This window comes from Gigantopelta aegis, chromosome 4 (assembly GCF_016097555.1).
Source record: "Gigantopelta aegis isolate Gae_Host chromosome 4, Gae_host_genome, whole genome shotgun sequence".
NCBI lineage: Eukaryota > Metazoa > Mollusca > Gastropoda > Neomphalida > Peltospiridae > Gigantopelta > Gigantopelta aegis.
In genome coordinates this window covers 98,177,953-98,192,485 of record NC_054702.1, presented here as the reverse complement: position 1 = coordinate 98,192,485, position 14,533 = coordinate 98,177,953, and the positions used below count along the sequence as shown (strand labels likewise).

Below are 14,533 nucleotides of genomic sequence, written 5' to 3'. Positions count from 1 at the left end.
GTAAATATCAGTATACATATATATATCAGAGTTATATGTTTATTTATATATTAATTTGTATTCAAATGACAATGTTGTTCAATCATAAACTATCTGAAATTTTATTATTTCGTAAAATCTGCAATTTATAAATTTGTTTAGTTTATTTTTAACCAAGGGGAGTTAACTCCCATTGGTAAGGGCTGCACAAATCTAAATGATAAATTATGCCTAAAAAGGAAATTGTGCACACAATATATGTCAGGGTAGGTTTGTATACTTCTTAAATAGTTTGAAAGAAAACTAAAATGAAAATGGCATTTTACCTGGGTTAGTTGATTTTATTATTATTATTAACGGAACCCTTAAAACATGTGTCTTTCTTGTTTATTTTCTTCCTCTAGTAGTCGAGGCTACAAAAAACATGTGATCTTTTTATATATGTTGTTTCAAGTTTCCTATGTAGAATACTCACCACATAACAGCTTTAAAAGTTAGTTTGAAGTGACCATTAAATGATTAATCAATCAATGAACCATTTGACACATGCTTACATCCATTAAATGTTCAAGATTTCAAGCACGTCTATCTTAATTTCCAGCAGATAACACATACCACAGCTTTGAAATACCAGCCATGGTGCACTGGCTGGAATGAGAAATAACCCAATGCTTTACAACCTCCATTTAAAAAATACAATTTTTTTTTTTTTTAAAGGGTAATTTTTTATTTTTTATCAAACTTTTACTTTTACTGCATATACCTTAAATGCAGGCAGTATTTAGGTTTGTTATTTAGAGTACATCAAACTACATACATGTATGACCCAGTATTTGATGTAAGAGATGTAATGATTGTCTTTTTTTTTTTTACCCCCTCCCAACCATTTCTCCATGACTAGTGCATAAAGACTGTACTGTCCTGACTTTAAGAACACACATGTAAGGGAGAGGCATTATTGCTGTATTATTTTGTAGAATGTTTTCTCAGCAGTGGTGGTCCTTCCCCCCCCCCCTCTCTCATCTCTCTCTCTCTCTCTCTCTCCCACCCCCTCTCCTCTCTCTCTCTCTCTCTCTCTCTCTCTCTCTCTCTCTCTCTCTCTCTCTCTCTCTCCCCTCCTTTCCTCTCTCTGTCCCTCTCTCTCCATCCTTCCATCCCCCCTTTCTCTGTCTCTCTCTGTCTGTCTTTCTATCTCTGGGCAGGACATTGCCCAGTGATAAAGTACTCGCTCGTTGCATAGTCAGTCTGGGATCGATCCCCATCAGTGGGCCCATTGGGCTATTTCTCATTTCGGCCAGTGCACCACGACTGGTATATCAAAGCCCATGGTATGTACTACCCCATCGGTGGGATAGTGCATATAAAAGATCCCTTGCTGCTAATTGAAAAGAGTAGCCCATGAAGTGGCAACAGCAGGTTTCCTCTCTCAATATCTGTGTGGTCCCTGGTCCTTAACCATATATATCTGACTGCATATAACCGTAAATAAAAAATGTGTTGAGTGCGTTGTTAAATAAAACATTTCTTTCTTTCTTACTCTCTCTCTCTCTCTCTCTTTCCCTTTGTCCAACCTTTCCTCCCCTTTCCCTCCCTCCCCCCTCTCTTTGTGTCCCCTCTCTGTCCCTCCCTCCCCTCCCTCCCCTATCTCTCTCTGTCCCTTTCTCTCTCCATCCTTCCCTCCCCTCCCCTCCCCCTCCCCTCCCCTCTCCCTCCCTTCCTCCCTCTCTGTCTCTCTCCCTCCTCTTCTCCCTGTTTCTCTCTCTCCAACCTCTCCTCCCCTTTCCCTCTCCATTTCCTTCCTCCCCCTTTCTCTCTTTGTCGCCTCTCTCTCCATCCTTCCCTCCCTCCCCCCCTCTCTCTCTATGTCTATGAGTATGTCTCTCTTTCTTTCTCTCTCTCTCTCTCTCTCTCTCTCTCTCTCTCTCTCTCTCTCTCTCTCTCTCTCTCTCTCTCTCTCTCTCTCTCTCTCTCTCATCTGTTTATCTCATCCAGTGTCTAAAAATATGTACATGTGTAAGCCATAGTTTAAAATGTGCTTAGGTGTCATTAACAAATAGTCCTTTTCTTTCTCTACAAGAATCATTAGAATTTTTCTTTTTTCATTTTCTTTTTTCCTTGCTTATTTTTCAAGTTGTTTAATAAAAATTAAAATTTGGAAAAGATTAACAACACACTGCAAAAAAAGATTGTAACTGTAAGGATTTAAGTATTGGCTTGATGAAAAGTTGTTTAATTTGTTACTTGACCAGTAACATGTAGGCTATAGTGATGAACGCTAACATAATAGTTTTATTGTCTGTACCAGTATGTATTAAATAATTATAGATTCAAAATGTTTCAGGTATTAAAATGGAAAGCATTCCAAGTGGAAATTCATCCTATAAAGCTATCATCTACATCACCATGTCAGTTGGAAACAGCTGCTTGGTTTCAAGATCGACACATGCAGGTAATAGTAGATAATTATGATTAAAATTTATATATAATTATAATAATAATTCAATTGTAACAGCAAAAGTATATGTAGGTCATTGATTCATTAATTTATTTGTAGTTATTTTCATAATATCCAGCGAAGGTTCAATCATGCTGTCCTGGGCACACACCTCATCTGTCAGAACTGGTTAGTTTGTTAGTGAGATGATGATGAGAACTAGTTTAACGTGCCCATATACCACTAGGGTTTCGAACACGCCCATCCCGAGTCCAACCTCCGATGAGATCGGTGGCCTGACTCGGGATGGAGGGGGTGGGGGGTGGGGAGGGGGGGTGAAAATTAGCAGAATTTTGAAAATAGCAATTAGTAAAAAAGTTAATAGTATAAATACAAAAAATAAAAAGGTTACAAGCCAAAAATAAAAAAGAATTGACTGCTCAGCCGAATATTTATATAATTTGGAGCATTTTAGAAGGACAGTCCAAAATTAAATAAGAGAAAGAAGAGAGGATCAGACTATTTAATAATATTTTAAAAAAAAAGTAATTTCGACATAATTTTTTTAACGCAGATCTAAAAGTTTAAAGTCCGATCGATATGTCCATTGGAGTGGCCTCGTTAAGGCCGTTTGGGTGCACAGCTTAAAGGGACGAGATAGGTTGCATCCCGTCAAGAAAACCCCTAGATTGACAGTCAATAGACGTTGAAGGTGTAGTGCTGTGCTGTGCTGAAATACAGATCTTGAGAAGCCGGATCCGTCTGAACGAGAGAGTATCAGACTAGGGTATAGTCCAGTCGTCATGGTTTGGGATAGGGGTGCGGACGGGCCCGACTCCGGAGGATACGAGATGGTATCACTATAAAGCAAAGTAAAGTCTAGAAAAAGAGTAGTAGGGGCCGACCCCGCTTCCTATTTCTTCTTAGAGTGGGGCAGTCAATCTTCCAGTGCTGCTAGGACAGGCTCAGACATGTAGAGACTAAACACGAACAACCGTGGCGTTCTGCAGAATGGCTGTCATACGAGTCACGAAAAAAACCAAGTCGACAGTCAGACGGAGAAAGGACATGGAGGCAAGGAATCTCGCTAAAAAAGAATCCAACCTGGTGGTGCAGGCTGTCGAAACGAGAAGCGTTCCAGTGTTCAATCAGTTCCAATGGCCGCATACATCCCAGTAGAAAACTTCATTTCGCTGACAAAAACAACCAAATGTTACCCCCAAGTCGAGCACATGAAAGCATGTGCAGTGTGCACAAGCGAAACAAACACGTCTTACCGCGTGGCACTCCAAACTGGGAATGGTTAGTGAGAGAGAAGTTACTGTAGTGGCCTTACCACATTAAGTTGTTAAACTCGCTCTGGATGGGAGCCGGTACCGGGAGGAGAACCCAATACCTACCAGACTTGTGTCCGATGGCTTAACCACGGCACCACTGTCATTGATTCATATTTTATATGTTGTTTTTTTTTGTGGATTAATTTGTATATAATTTTATTATTATATACATATTTATACTATTGTGCATGTTCATGTTTGTGTGTATTTGTGGTGAATTTGTATTATATTCATGTATTTTAACTTAACCCAGGACACTTTTTATTTTCTAGGAAGTATTGATGTTATTGAAAGACATAATGCAGGAACGAGCTATGTTAAAAAGTAAAGACTTGGATACCATAAAAATGGCAAAGTCTGAAATCTTGACAGGTAAATGCAGTGAAATGTATTTATGCCAGGACTGGAAATTGATTGTTTATTCCTTCTTTCTTACAGTTTTTAACTGTCACTTTTATGTTGGTTTTTGGTATCCTTCATTAACTATCTTTTCTTTTTTGTTAGTTGGTATCATTTCTGCTCAGCTTAGTACATTTTCTGTGAGAATTGAACCAAATTCTTCAATATGAGTTAGGTCCTTTTTATGTGAAAAAAATTGTATTGATAAAAAGATGTATTGCACTATTTGTTATAAATGTCAGACATCTTCTTTATGCACTATAGGCTAAGTTTGGAATCATGATTTCTGTTTTAGTCATATTTAACCATTTTAATAACTTCTTAATTGATATTGTGACAATATCTCAAAAAAAGTTTCTGGATACTAAAATGCTTAATACCTTGTACTTGTATGTAGTATGTTATACATAAACATATGAATAGTATTTGTTTTCTATATTGTAGTGAATATATTTATATGCTTAAAGGGACACACCCTAGTTACGGCTATTTGTTAACCATTACGGCGTTGTTTTTCGCTGTTAAACCCCATTTTTCACAAATAAAATTGCACTTTACTTACATTTTATTATTTAGAATACACATTTCCTTTTGGTAATCCTGATGTTTGTAAAACCACGAAATGCATTTTTTGCATTTTTTCACAAGATGTGCTGTCGAGAAAAAAACGTTAAGCAAGCGAGGTCCAATCTATTTTTAGAGGGAATATTCCTGTGTAAATGTCACAGATGTTGGTATACCACGTGACTGTTATCATTTTGGTTCGGTTTGTTTTCTCGTGCACGGTTCGCGCAATCAACATCCGATTTGTTGTTGTTCATTTGTGAGATTTTTCTTCACAGTTCGTGAACATTTTCAGTAACAATAAAGTTCAGACAAGTAAGTGTCTCAATACAAAACGTTACAAACCCTTAAAACCAATAATTTTGCTAAGTCTTACGATATCTGGAGAGGGGATACAACCAGGACAGAACAGTTGGAACATGTCCAGGAGAGGTGAAAAGAACGCACCCCAAGTCTGTGCGCACTCTGTGAAATTTGTCGTGACATAGGCATTGTTGTGCTTCGAGCGACATCTACCGGTGACATCAGAATACTAACTTTCAAAATTATTTCAAGCAAATGGGACATGGGGATTCCCATGGTATTTATCGATATAAAACCTGCTTTTTCACTCCATTTGATAAAAACGTGATCTAAGTGTGTTACAGGTTTGTAGATTAACCAAATTATAATTTATTTTCGCTGGATGGAACTAGGGTGTGCGGCTTTAATATGTTTTTATGTTAATTTAATATGTGTTTCTTCTTCCTCTTTGATTTTTAACAGGCAGTACGGTTCGTTTGGGTTATTCTTTCAAGCGAAAAGAAGAACATCAGATTTGTTTGCTTCCAGCTGATTTTTCTGATACGCACAACTCTGAGGCAGATAGTGATGGTAACTGGTTTAAATACCTTTCACCAGTCCATGTACCGGACTATTTATTCAGTTACAGAAAAAACGAAATTGGCTCATCCTCAGAAACAAATTGACCCCACACTTTATACACGCAGGATGGGATGGGGTGGAGTAGGTTTGGGTTGTTTACCACAAATTTACCCCACACTTTATACACGAAGGATGGGATGTGGTGGAGTAGGTTTGGGTTGTTTGCCACAAATATACCCCACACTTTATACATGCAGGATGGGATGGGGTGGAGTAGGTTTGGGTTGTTTACCACAAATTTATCCCACACTTTATACACGCAGGATGGGATGGGGTGGAGTAGGTTTGGGTTGTTTACCACAAATTTACCCCACACTTTATACACGCAGGATGGGATGGGGTGGAGTAGGTTTGGGTTGTTTACCACAAATATTATATTACTTACATGTAGATTTAGTAGAGGTTGGGTGTGTGGAAGGCCTATGGTACTGTACATTTAATTTATATTAAATTAATTAAAATCATATGGTTGTGAGTGCTGTATTTTGGTCAGAACAACAATGAAGATAATTCTGCTTTAGTACATTTGTATATTAAATATTTTTCATGCTTTATTAAAATGAAATACACCTACAGAATGTCATGAAGTAACCAAATTAAAAGATCTGTAACATCTGTACTTTGTGCATATACACAAACTGAGTTTATCTTATGAGTTTCATTTTCACTTTGATCAAATGCATTTTAAAATGTTTTATTTTTATCTCAGTTACGTCTAGATACCGAAATCTAGTGCTTCACAGTGAGAAACTGGTTGTGTACACCTATCCTTTGGAAAGGTCCTCACAACAGAATATGATTCAGGTAATGCACATCACACCTGCATATATGTTTCATTATCACTGACTTTAATAATTTCTAGCATGCAGGGTTTAAGCTGGACCCCAGAAAGAATCAACAGTTTGATAAATTTGGTCAGAAAATCTAATTCAAGTTTCACTTACTGCAAAAATATTTAACAAAATTAAGACTTTTTGAAGAATATTACCACCATACAATCGGCTATTCTTTGTGATTAGCAGTGAGGGATCTTTTATACGCAGCATCCCACAAAGAGGATAGTCCACACCATGACCTTTGTTACACCAGTTGTGGGACAGTGGCTGGAACAGGAAATAGCCCAGACAGGGATTGATTCTAGACCAATTGCAGATCAGGTGAATGCTTCACTACTGGGAGTCATCCGGTCCCTAGATGACATAATAATGAAAGATATTTGACAAATTCCACTTTTCTTCACTTAAAACTGTAAACAAATATAGATGAAATGTTAGTGTACTAGTTAGCAGAGAATAGAGCACTACTTTTCGTTTACTACTGGTATCATTTATATGTGGATTTTAGTTTCACATAATGTATAAGCCAATTGTTAGGATGACATTTTGTTCTATTTCCTTACACTGTGAGTCATCACATTTATTCCTGCAAATATTAATGTTAAAATAATTTAATTTTCAGTTACTGTCTCATCAGAGCCAAAGCCAGAAGGTCAGCATTAGTAACTACTTTCATAAGACATCTTCGACAGTGACCTCCTCACAAAGTATTACGAAAGATCACCACGAGTTCTCAAAGACATCCCGGAAATATGCGAAAACAGAAAACGAACCTGCTGTGGTTTCAGATGATCCTTTTAGTGCAACAAGAAAACGAACTATTAAAAGCATGTATGGTATATCCTTGCATTATAATGATAATTCCCCCCCACCCCCCCCCCCCCCACCACACACACACATAATTGATGTTTCAGTATTAATCACATGGGGTCAGGAAACTGTTTATAATTTATAACCACCAAATTGATTATATAGGATTGAGAGGGTAGGCACTTAAAAACATATTTCCCTGCATCCACAAAATTAAATTACCATGAAGCCTGTCTAAATCGGATCATGCTGGGAACCTAATATTTATCTGATTTAGACACGATTCGATGTTTAGAGGTTCATGTTTTACAGTTTAGACAATTCAGGTAAGTGAAACTTGACCGGTTTTGAAAGCATTCCACTTGTTGGGGGTCTGATTTAGACAGGAGATATTAAATCATGTATGTATAGTGATAAAGGTGTGGCATAAAGTAATAATTACAGGGTCTCCCACTGTAAAATGATATCATTAATTAATTCTTTCCCATTTCTTCTTTTTAGTATCAAAAACAGTGGCCCCAAATTATCCAACACCAAAAAAAGGAAAGTAGCAAAAACAGTGGGAATATCATCATGTACAGAACCTGGTAAGCAAATCCAACAAAAATTTGTTTGTAATGACGAAAACGTATCATGTAGCATCGACGATAGCAAGTCATCAAGAGATAAAACAGAGGATTGGAATAGTCCTGAGAAACTGGTGAAGCTAGATGGTGAGTGTTTTGTCTTGTTACAGAACTGTGTAACAGACAGAAGTAAACATTATTTTGATGTCCAGTCAGAAACTCGTAAAATATATGGAAAGACAAATTCGACAGCAGTGCCTAGAGAAAGCAGGAAAAAGACTGGAGATGATAAAGTGAAATCGCTAACTGATGGCGGTAGTTTAGACTTACAAATCTCACATCAAGAGAAAAGTCTTTCCTTGTCTGTTATAAATGACTCGGGTAATGCTAAGAGAATGTTTAGGTCTCACTGTCTGGAAAAAGTTAAGACATCAATAAAGATAAATGATGAGTTAGCATCAGTTCATCCAAGTCGGTTAAAATTGAAACCTAAAGAAGAGGAGAAAAGCCTCTCTTCACTACACAAATCTAGTATCACAGAGAATATGTTCAAGTCACTGACTCCAGAGGAAGTGATGACCCCAACAGAGATAGATCACGAGTTGTCTTCATTTTGTACAAGTGATCAGACTGATACATCTCAGCCATCTGAGTCTCCACAGATAACACCATGTTCACCTGGCTCCGTGGAAACAAAGACAGACTGTGATAGAAAGGGTGCACATCCATTTCTCAAATCAAAATGCTTGTCTGTGAGTATGTTGAGAAAAATAGCAGAACATAAAGACAAAATGCCTGAGTCACCAAAATCTGTGAGGACCAATTTGAAGAATCAGAGAAGTCCTTTGAGTTCCAGTCTTTCTGATGATCCATATGAATTCAAATTCTCACCTAAAAAAACAAAAATGGAAAAGGATTTGAAGCAAGACATGGTTCAAAAGAAAGGTTGTTCCAAAAGGATCCAGGAATTGGTTCAAAAGAAAAGTTGTGCTAAAGGAATACAAAACTCTTTTCATAAAAAAGGTACTAAAAGGACAATTCTGGGCATCAAATCTGATAAATCACAGAAAGATACTGAAGAAGATGTTGCCCACAAAGAACAAGAAAAGTTGCCAGTAATATTTTATAAAAAACGTGATCGTTGGAAGAAAAGACTGACAGAAATATTTCCTTTACCAGAGGAGTCCAGTGACCATGTTGCTTCAGAAAGTTTTGAATCGGGTGACCAAGCTGACATTGGGAGTGGGAGTCTCAAAGAAAGCAGTGACTCCTTTGTCTGCCTTTCTCGGAATGACATACTTGTAAATGATCACTTGAGTGTTGAAGCGACAGATTCTGGATGTTCTAGTCTACAGTCAGAAAGCAGAAGTAATCTGGCAGAGCTGACTAAAGAACTTAAGCAGATACAGTAAGTATTCATCTGGTTTTGAAAAAGTAGAATGGTTTAATTGCAGATATGAAATACACAACTACCAATTAGTGTCTATGGCACATTTTTATGTTACTCATTCTTATTCCTTTGTAAAGTTAACTGTTTTTATTGTAAAAGCATTCATACTGATGTGGGGCAACTATATCTACTGAGGGCATTGAAGTGTATAGCAGCCGTAAGTGATTTGTAGGAGAGACAGCAGTAGCTACCAAAAGTCACTGCCTGCCACCTATTAATAAACACATTGACTCATTGTCATTGAGCAGTGTTGGTGATGTAGGGTATGACATTTCACACAAACCGTCGTTCTGTGCCCATGTTAAAGGGACAGACCCTAGTTTCAGCCTGTGAAAATTAACACTAAGCTTAGTTAATCTTCACACCTGAAACACATTTGGATAAAATTACAATTGAGTGAAACATGAGTCTTTGACTTTGAAATGGTGAAATACCCTCTGAAAACGGACTAAACCTCGACTCCATAACTCTTACTTCTCAGACGCACGTGCGTTTGTAAAAATATGAGAAATACATTTTGTAATATTAAAAACACCAGGATGACCAAAGACACTTCGAATGTATGGAAATTGATAATCTAAACCATAAAATCTAAGTAAAATATGATTTAGGTTATCAAAAGCACCTATAAATAATAATAGTAAAAAAAATATACCTTAGTGTTTAAAAACTAGGGTATGTCCCTTTAATATGCAACTTGAAATTCAGGTGAACCATCAGTCGGTTAGGTGGTGAATTGCTAAATTCTAAAATTAATGTTGCAAAGTTCAAAGCACTAGAATGTTTTTAATTTATGAAAAATATTAATGTATTCCAAAAGTATTCTATACATATAAAGCCTCTCTAGTACAGAATTGTAGTAAAAAGTGTGTTAGGGTCATAGGTTACCGCGGTTACGCAAATATAATTCCTGTGACTTGACAATCTGTTACCAAGGTATAAAACACGTGAACCTAAGTTTTTGAAATATTGTCCTCTGTAATAGGTAATAAAATGGTACTATCAATTCCTTCATTAACTCAGTCACTTTGTTTGTTTGTTAATTAACACTAAATATTTGTTGTTTGCTTTAGGAGTGTGGACAGCATAAAGAAAATACAACTTGAGAAGCTGGTGTTTAGCTATGAGCCGTACTTGAGAAAACTATTTCAGGGACAAGTAAGTTATGTAAATTAGTCCATGAGCCATAACAGACATTTACCAATTCATTCCCACTGTTGGGTGTCAAATTCTAATATGCATTTGTTTAATATAGTATACCTAGTTCATAAATAATTACATATAATTTTTATTAATAGACTTGCACAAGTAGGATGTATTTCTAAATTTCAGTTCTATTAATTAGTACATTTTACTTTTGTTCAGCAGTGAATGTTTTACAACAACCTCTCTGACAGTGAAGCATGGCAAAGTGCTCGGAGTGTTATAAAGGAACACTCAAACACAAATTAATATGTAAAACATTTGGTCTCAGTTTGAAGCAAATTGTTGCTGTTATGCTAGTACATACATGTATTTGTATTTAATTTATCAGTTAAAGCTATTTATTCAGCAGAGAGTTACAAATTAACTGTAATTAAAAGGTTCTTAAAAATGTCATTAGAATGCATTGTTCTTCCCTAGGTATCGTGTTGGCGTCATCAGGAGTACAAGAAAGGTGGAAGTTCTCGAGGTATTTTGTTTTCCTAATTACTTTCCTTAACCTAATAATAACATTGAATTCTTACAAATAACACCACGACTGGTATATCAAAGGCCATGGTATGTACTATCCTGTCTGTGGGATAGTGCATGTAAAAGATCCCTTGCTGCTAATCAAAAGAGAGTAGCCCATGAAGTGGTGACAGCAGGTTTCCTCTCTCAATATCTGTGTGGTCCTTAACCATATGTCTGACACCATATAACTGTAAATAAAATGTGTTCAGGGTGTCGTTAAATATGACATTTCCTTCCTTCTTACAAATAAAATAACATTAAAATTAAATTATTGACTCTGAGTACTATGAACATTTGCCATAACTTGCCTTACAATGTAATGTGGCTTGCAGTCAATTAGTTTTAGTGCTACGTAAATAAAAACATTGTTAGAGAAAATTCTGTTATATAATGAAAATTTGAGTATGTTATATCTACATTAAAATCAAAGTTTTATTTTTACTACATTGTAATTAAGTGAACAATGATCATGCTCAAAAGTACTATAATTATTTTGTGTTGAATTTTATTTTAGCCAACCTGAACTATTATGTTCATTTTGGACTGTTCACAGAAGAGCAACAGGATGTTGTCATGGAAACACTCATGTCCATTTTCTGCAAGAAACACCACAGAGTGAGTGTCATTTCAAACTGTATGGAAATACTCCATATTTAATTCTGCAATTCAGTCAGTCTTCGTTGATATATCCATTTGTTTCTGAATGTTTAACATATACACCATGTACTTGTGCATACATAACCCTATATGGGACTTTTGATTTGTGAAACATGCAATAAATAAAATGCCTATAGTGAACTTGGTATTGATCTTAAATTGTTACAAATTCATGTGTTTGACTCTAAATTTTTGTGCGTAATGAATATTAATTGATGGGATAAGAAGATGAGGGGTTTTTTTTTGGTAGAAGCAACATAGCTTTTTAAAATCCTGACCTTTACATTAGTGTATTCCCACCCCACTCCCCACCTACCCCACTATTGCATTGGTTTGGTGTAAGCCATTCATTTAGCAAAATAGACAAAAATAAAAATCAGATTTTAATCAGATTCAAAATGATATTTATGCCTATCCATCAATCGGTATATTTTATTTATTTGAAAATGCATAGCACATTTTGTAGTTAAAAGGTTTATAACCACTCGTTTTAGTATTTGGACTACATCATGAAAGTCTTATTGCCTGAAATTCTGATCAAGATACTAATGGAAATGAAAGAGCTGAGTCACAACGAAGCAGACACACTACTAGCCACGTCTCAACAGTGAAGTGAGCCATTAACTTGATCCTTTTCTCAACAGTAGAGAGTGCCACTTCTCAACATTGAAGTGTGCTATTTCTTAACATGAGTCACATCTCAACATTGAAGTGTGCCACGTCTCAACATTGAAGTGAACTGTTTCTTAACATAACCACGTCTCAACTGTGAAGTTAGCTATTAACATGAATCCTTTTCTCACCAGTAATGAGAGGCATGTCTCAAAATTTGATTAAGTCATTTCTCAACATAGAAGCGTGCCACATCTCAACAGTGAAGTGAGCCATTTCTCAACATTGAAGTGAACCACATCTCAACATAGAAGCGTGCCAAATCTCAACAGTGAAGTGAGCCATTTCTCAACATTGAAGTGAGCCATTTCTCAACATTGAAGTGTCCCATGTCTCAATATAGAAGTGAAACACTTCAACAGTAAAGTGAACCATTTGTCATTTTTAGCAGTAAAGTGAGCCACTTCTCAACAGTAAAGTGAGCCACTTCTCAACAGTAAAGTCAACCATTTGTTATTCTCAACAGTAAAGTGAGCCACTTCTCAACAGTAAAGTGAACCACTTCTCAACAGTATAGTGAGCCATTTGTCATTCTCAACAGTAAAGTGAGCCACTTCTCAACAGTAAAGTCAACCATTTGTCATTCTCAACAGTAAAGTGAGCCATTTCTCAACAGTAAAGTCAACCATTTGTCATTCTCAACAGTAAAGTGAGCCACTTCTCAACAGTAAAGTGAGCCAGTTCTCAACAGTAAAGTGAGCCAGTTCTCAACAGTAAAGTGAGCCACTTCTCAACAGTAAAGTGAGCCACAAATAAGTGAACTTGCTTTTCTCTTCAATCAGTATGAACGTCACCATTTATGGGATTACTTTTGGGTTAATGGTCTTTATTGTTTCACGTTTATGCTCCAAAATCAAAATATTCAGGATGAATCTTTTAAAGGTCGTGAATGATTTATGAAAATGTGTACTGGTCTAGTACAATTATAATTCCATTACTTTTGAACAACCAACTTACCTTTTATTTTGATACCTTATTATTATTACTATTATTATTTTATATTATATACTTGAAGAGGTTACTGAAATCTTAATACTGTAAAATATTTTCTTTGATTACAAAGTTGACAAACCTAAAGTACATTCCAATTGTTATTACATGGATTGTAATGCTTCCTCTCAGGGCTTTTGTTTTGTGCAGTCTGGAAACTGTTATTTGATTTATTAAATACATGTTTGAACTTTACCACATTGCAGTGGAAAAATTGTGCAGTTGCTGTTAAATAAAATAATTGGGTCCATATTCTTGCCATTGAACAATAGCAGTGTACTTTAACTATTGTACTCAATCCAGTTGTTTGTGTTACTTTTTCATCTATATTTTGCTGGCTTATGTTTGTTTTCTTGGGTTTTTAGACCATACCATGAACTATTTATAAGCATCAAAACAAGTATATAGACACAAGAAGTGCCTTAGGTGCAACACTTTATGTAAAAGTGTCAAATAAAATGTTTGAAAATGTTTTGTTTTTTATTTTAAATTCTAAACTCCATGTGAAATGGTATACATTATCCATTTGCCATAATCTTATTCTACCAGTAGCCATTGATAAATAAATCAATATACTCTGGTGGTGGTGTTAAACAAAACAGACTTTAAAATCTTATTCTATAATTTGATGGTTTATTTATCATTTGCATTTAGACCTCTTTTTTTTTTTAATTGTCACATTTGTTAATTTACTAACCATATGGCATTGAATAAAAATAATTTGATATTACATAAGTTACAATATTTTACAAATAGGCAATCATGGTTTTGACACTTATTTTGCAGTTTAGTTCTTATCGCTGACATTTCGACATACCATTCTTTTGTATATTACAGCAAATGTTTAATACAGTGGTGCACGTCATATTGTCTGTGCTTTAAAACAAATATTGACACAATCTCATCTGGCTAGAATTAATGTACTGGAGTGGAAAGAATAGATGTAGTCCAATGGTAGTGCTTGCCTGATCCGCGACTAGTCCATTTTCTTCTATATCCTGGCTATCATAACTGGTGTAATAATGAAAAGAAAGACACCTCAACACATTTTTAAACCAGCTATTTGGTGTCTTAACATGTGTTTATATATATATATAGAGAGAGAGAGAGAGAGACGGACAGACTGAGAGAGAGAGAGACAGAATGAATGAATGAATGTTTAGACACCCCAGCACGAAAAATATATCAGCTATGGTGTG

General features: G+C 35.9%; 1 protein-coding gene across 1 annotated transcript; it reads left to right on the top strand.

Moving 5' to 3' along the window:
• The first annotated feature begins 161 nt into the window (after positions 1–161).
• On the top strand, positions 162–13,805 carry LOC121371534. Its single transcript, XM_041497497.1, has 11 exons — positions 162–245; positions 2,321–2,428; positions 4,023–4,122; positions 5,479–5,586; positions 6,347–6,441; positions 7,096–7,304; positions 7,785–9,257; positions 10,373–10,457; positions 10,923–10,971; positions 11,530–11,630; positions 12,167–13,805. The coding sequence occupies exons 1-11, from the start codon at positions 207–209 to the stop codon at positions 12,281–12,283; spliced, it is 2,484 nt and encodes an 827-aa protein (XP_041353431.1). The 5' UTR covers positions 162–206; the 3' UTR covers positions 12,284–13,805.
• Positions 13,806–14,533: the final 728 nt, after the last annotated feature.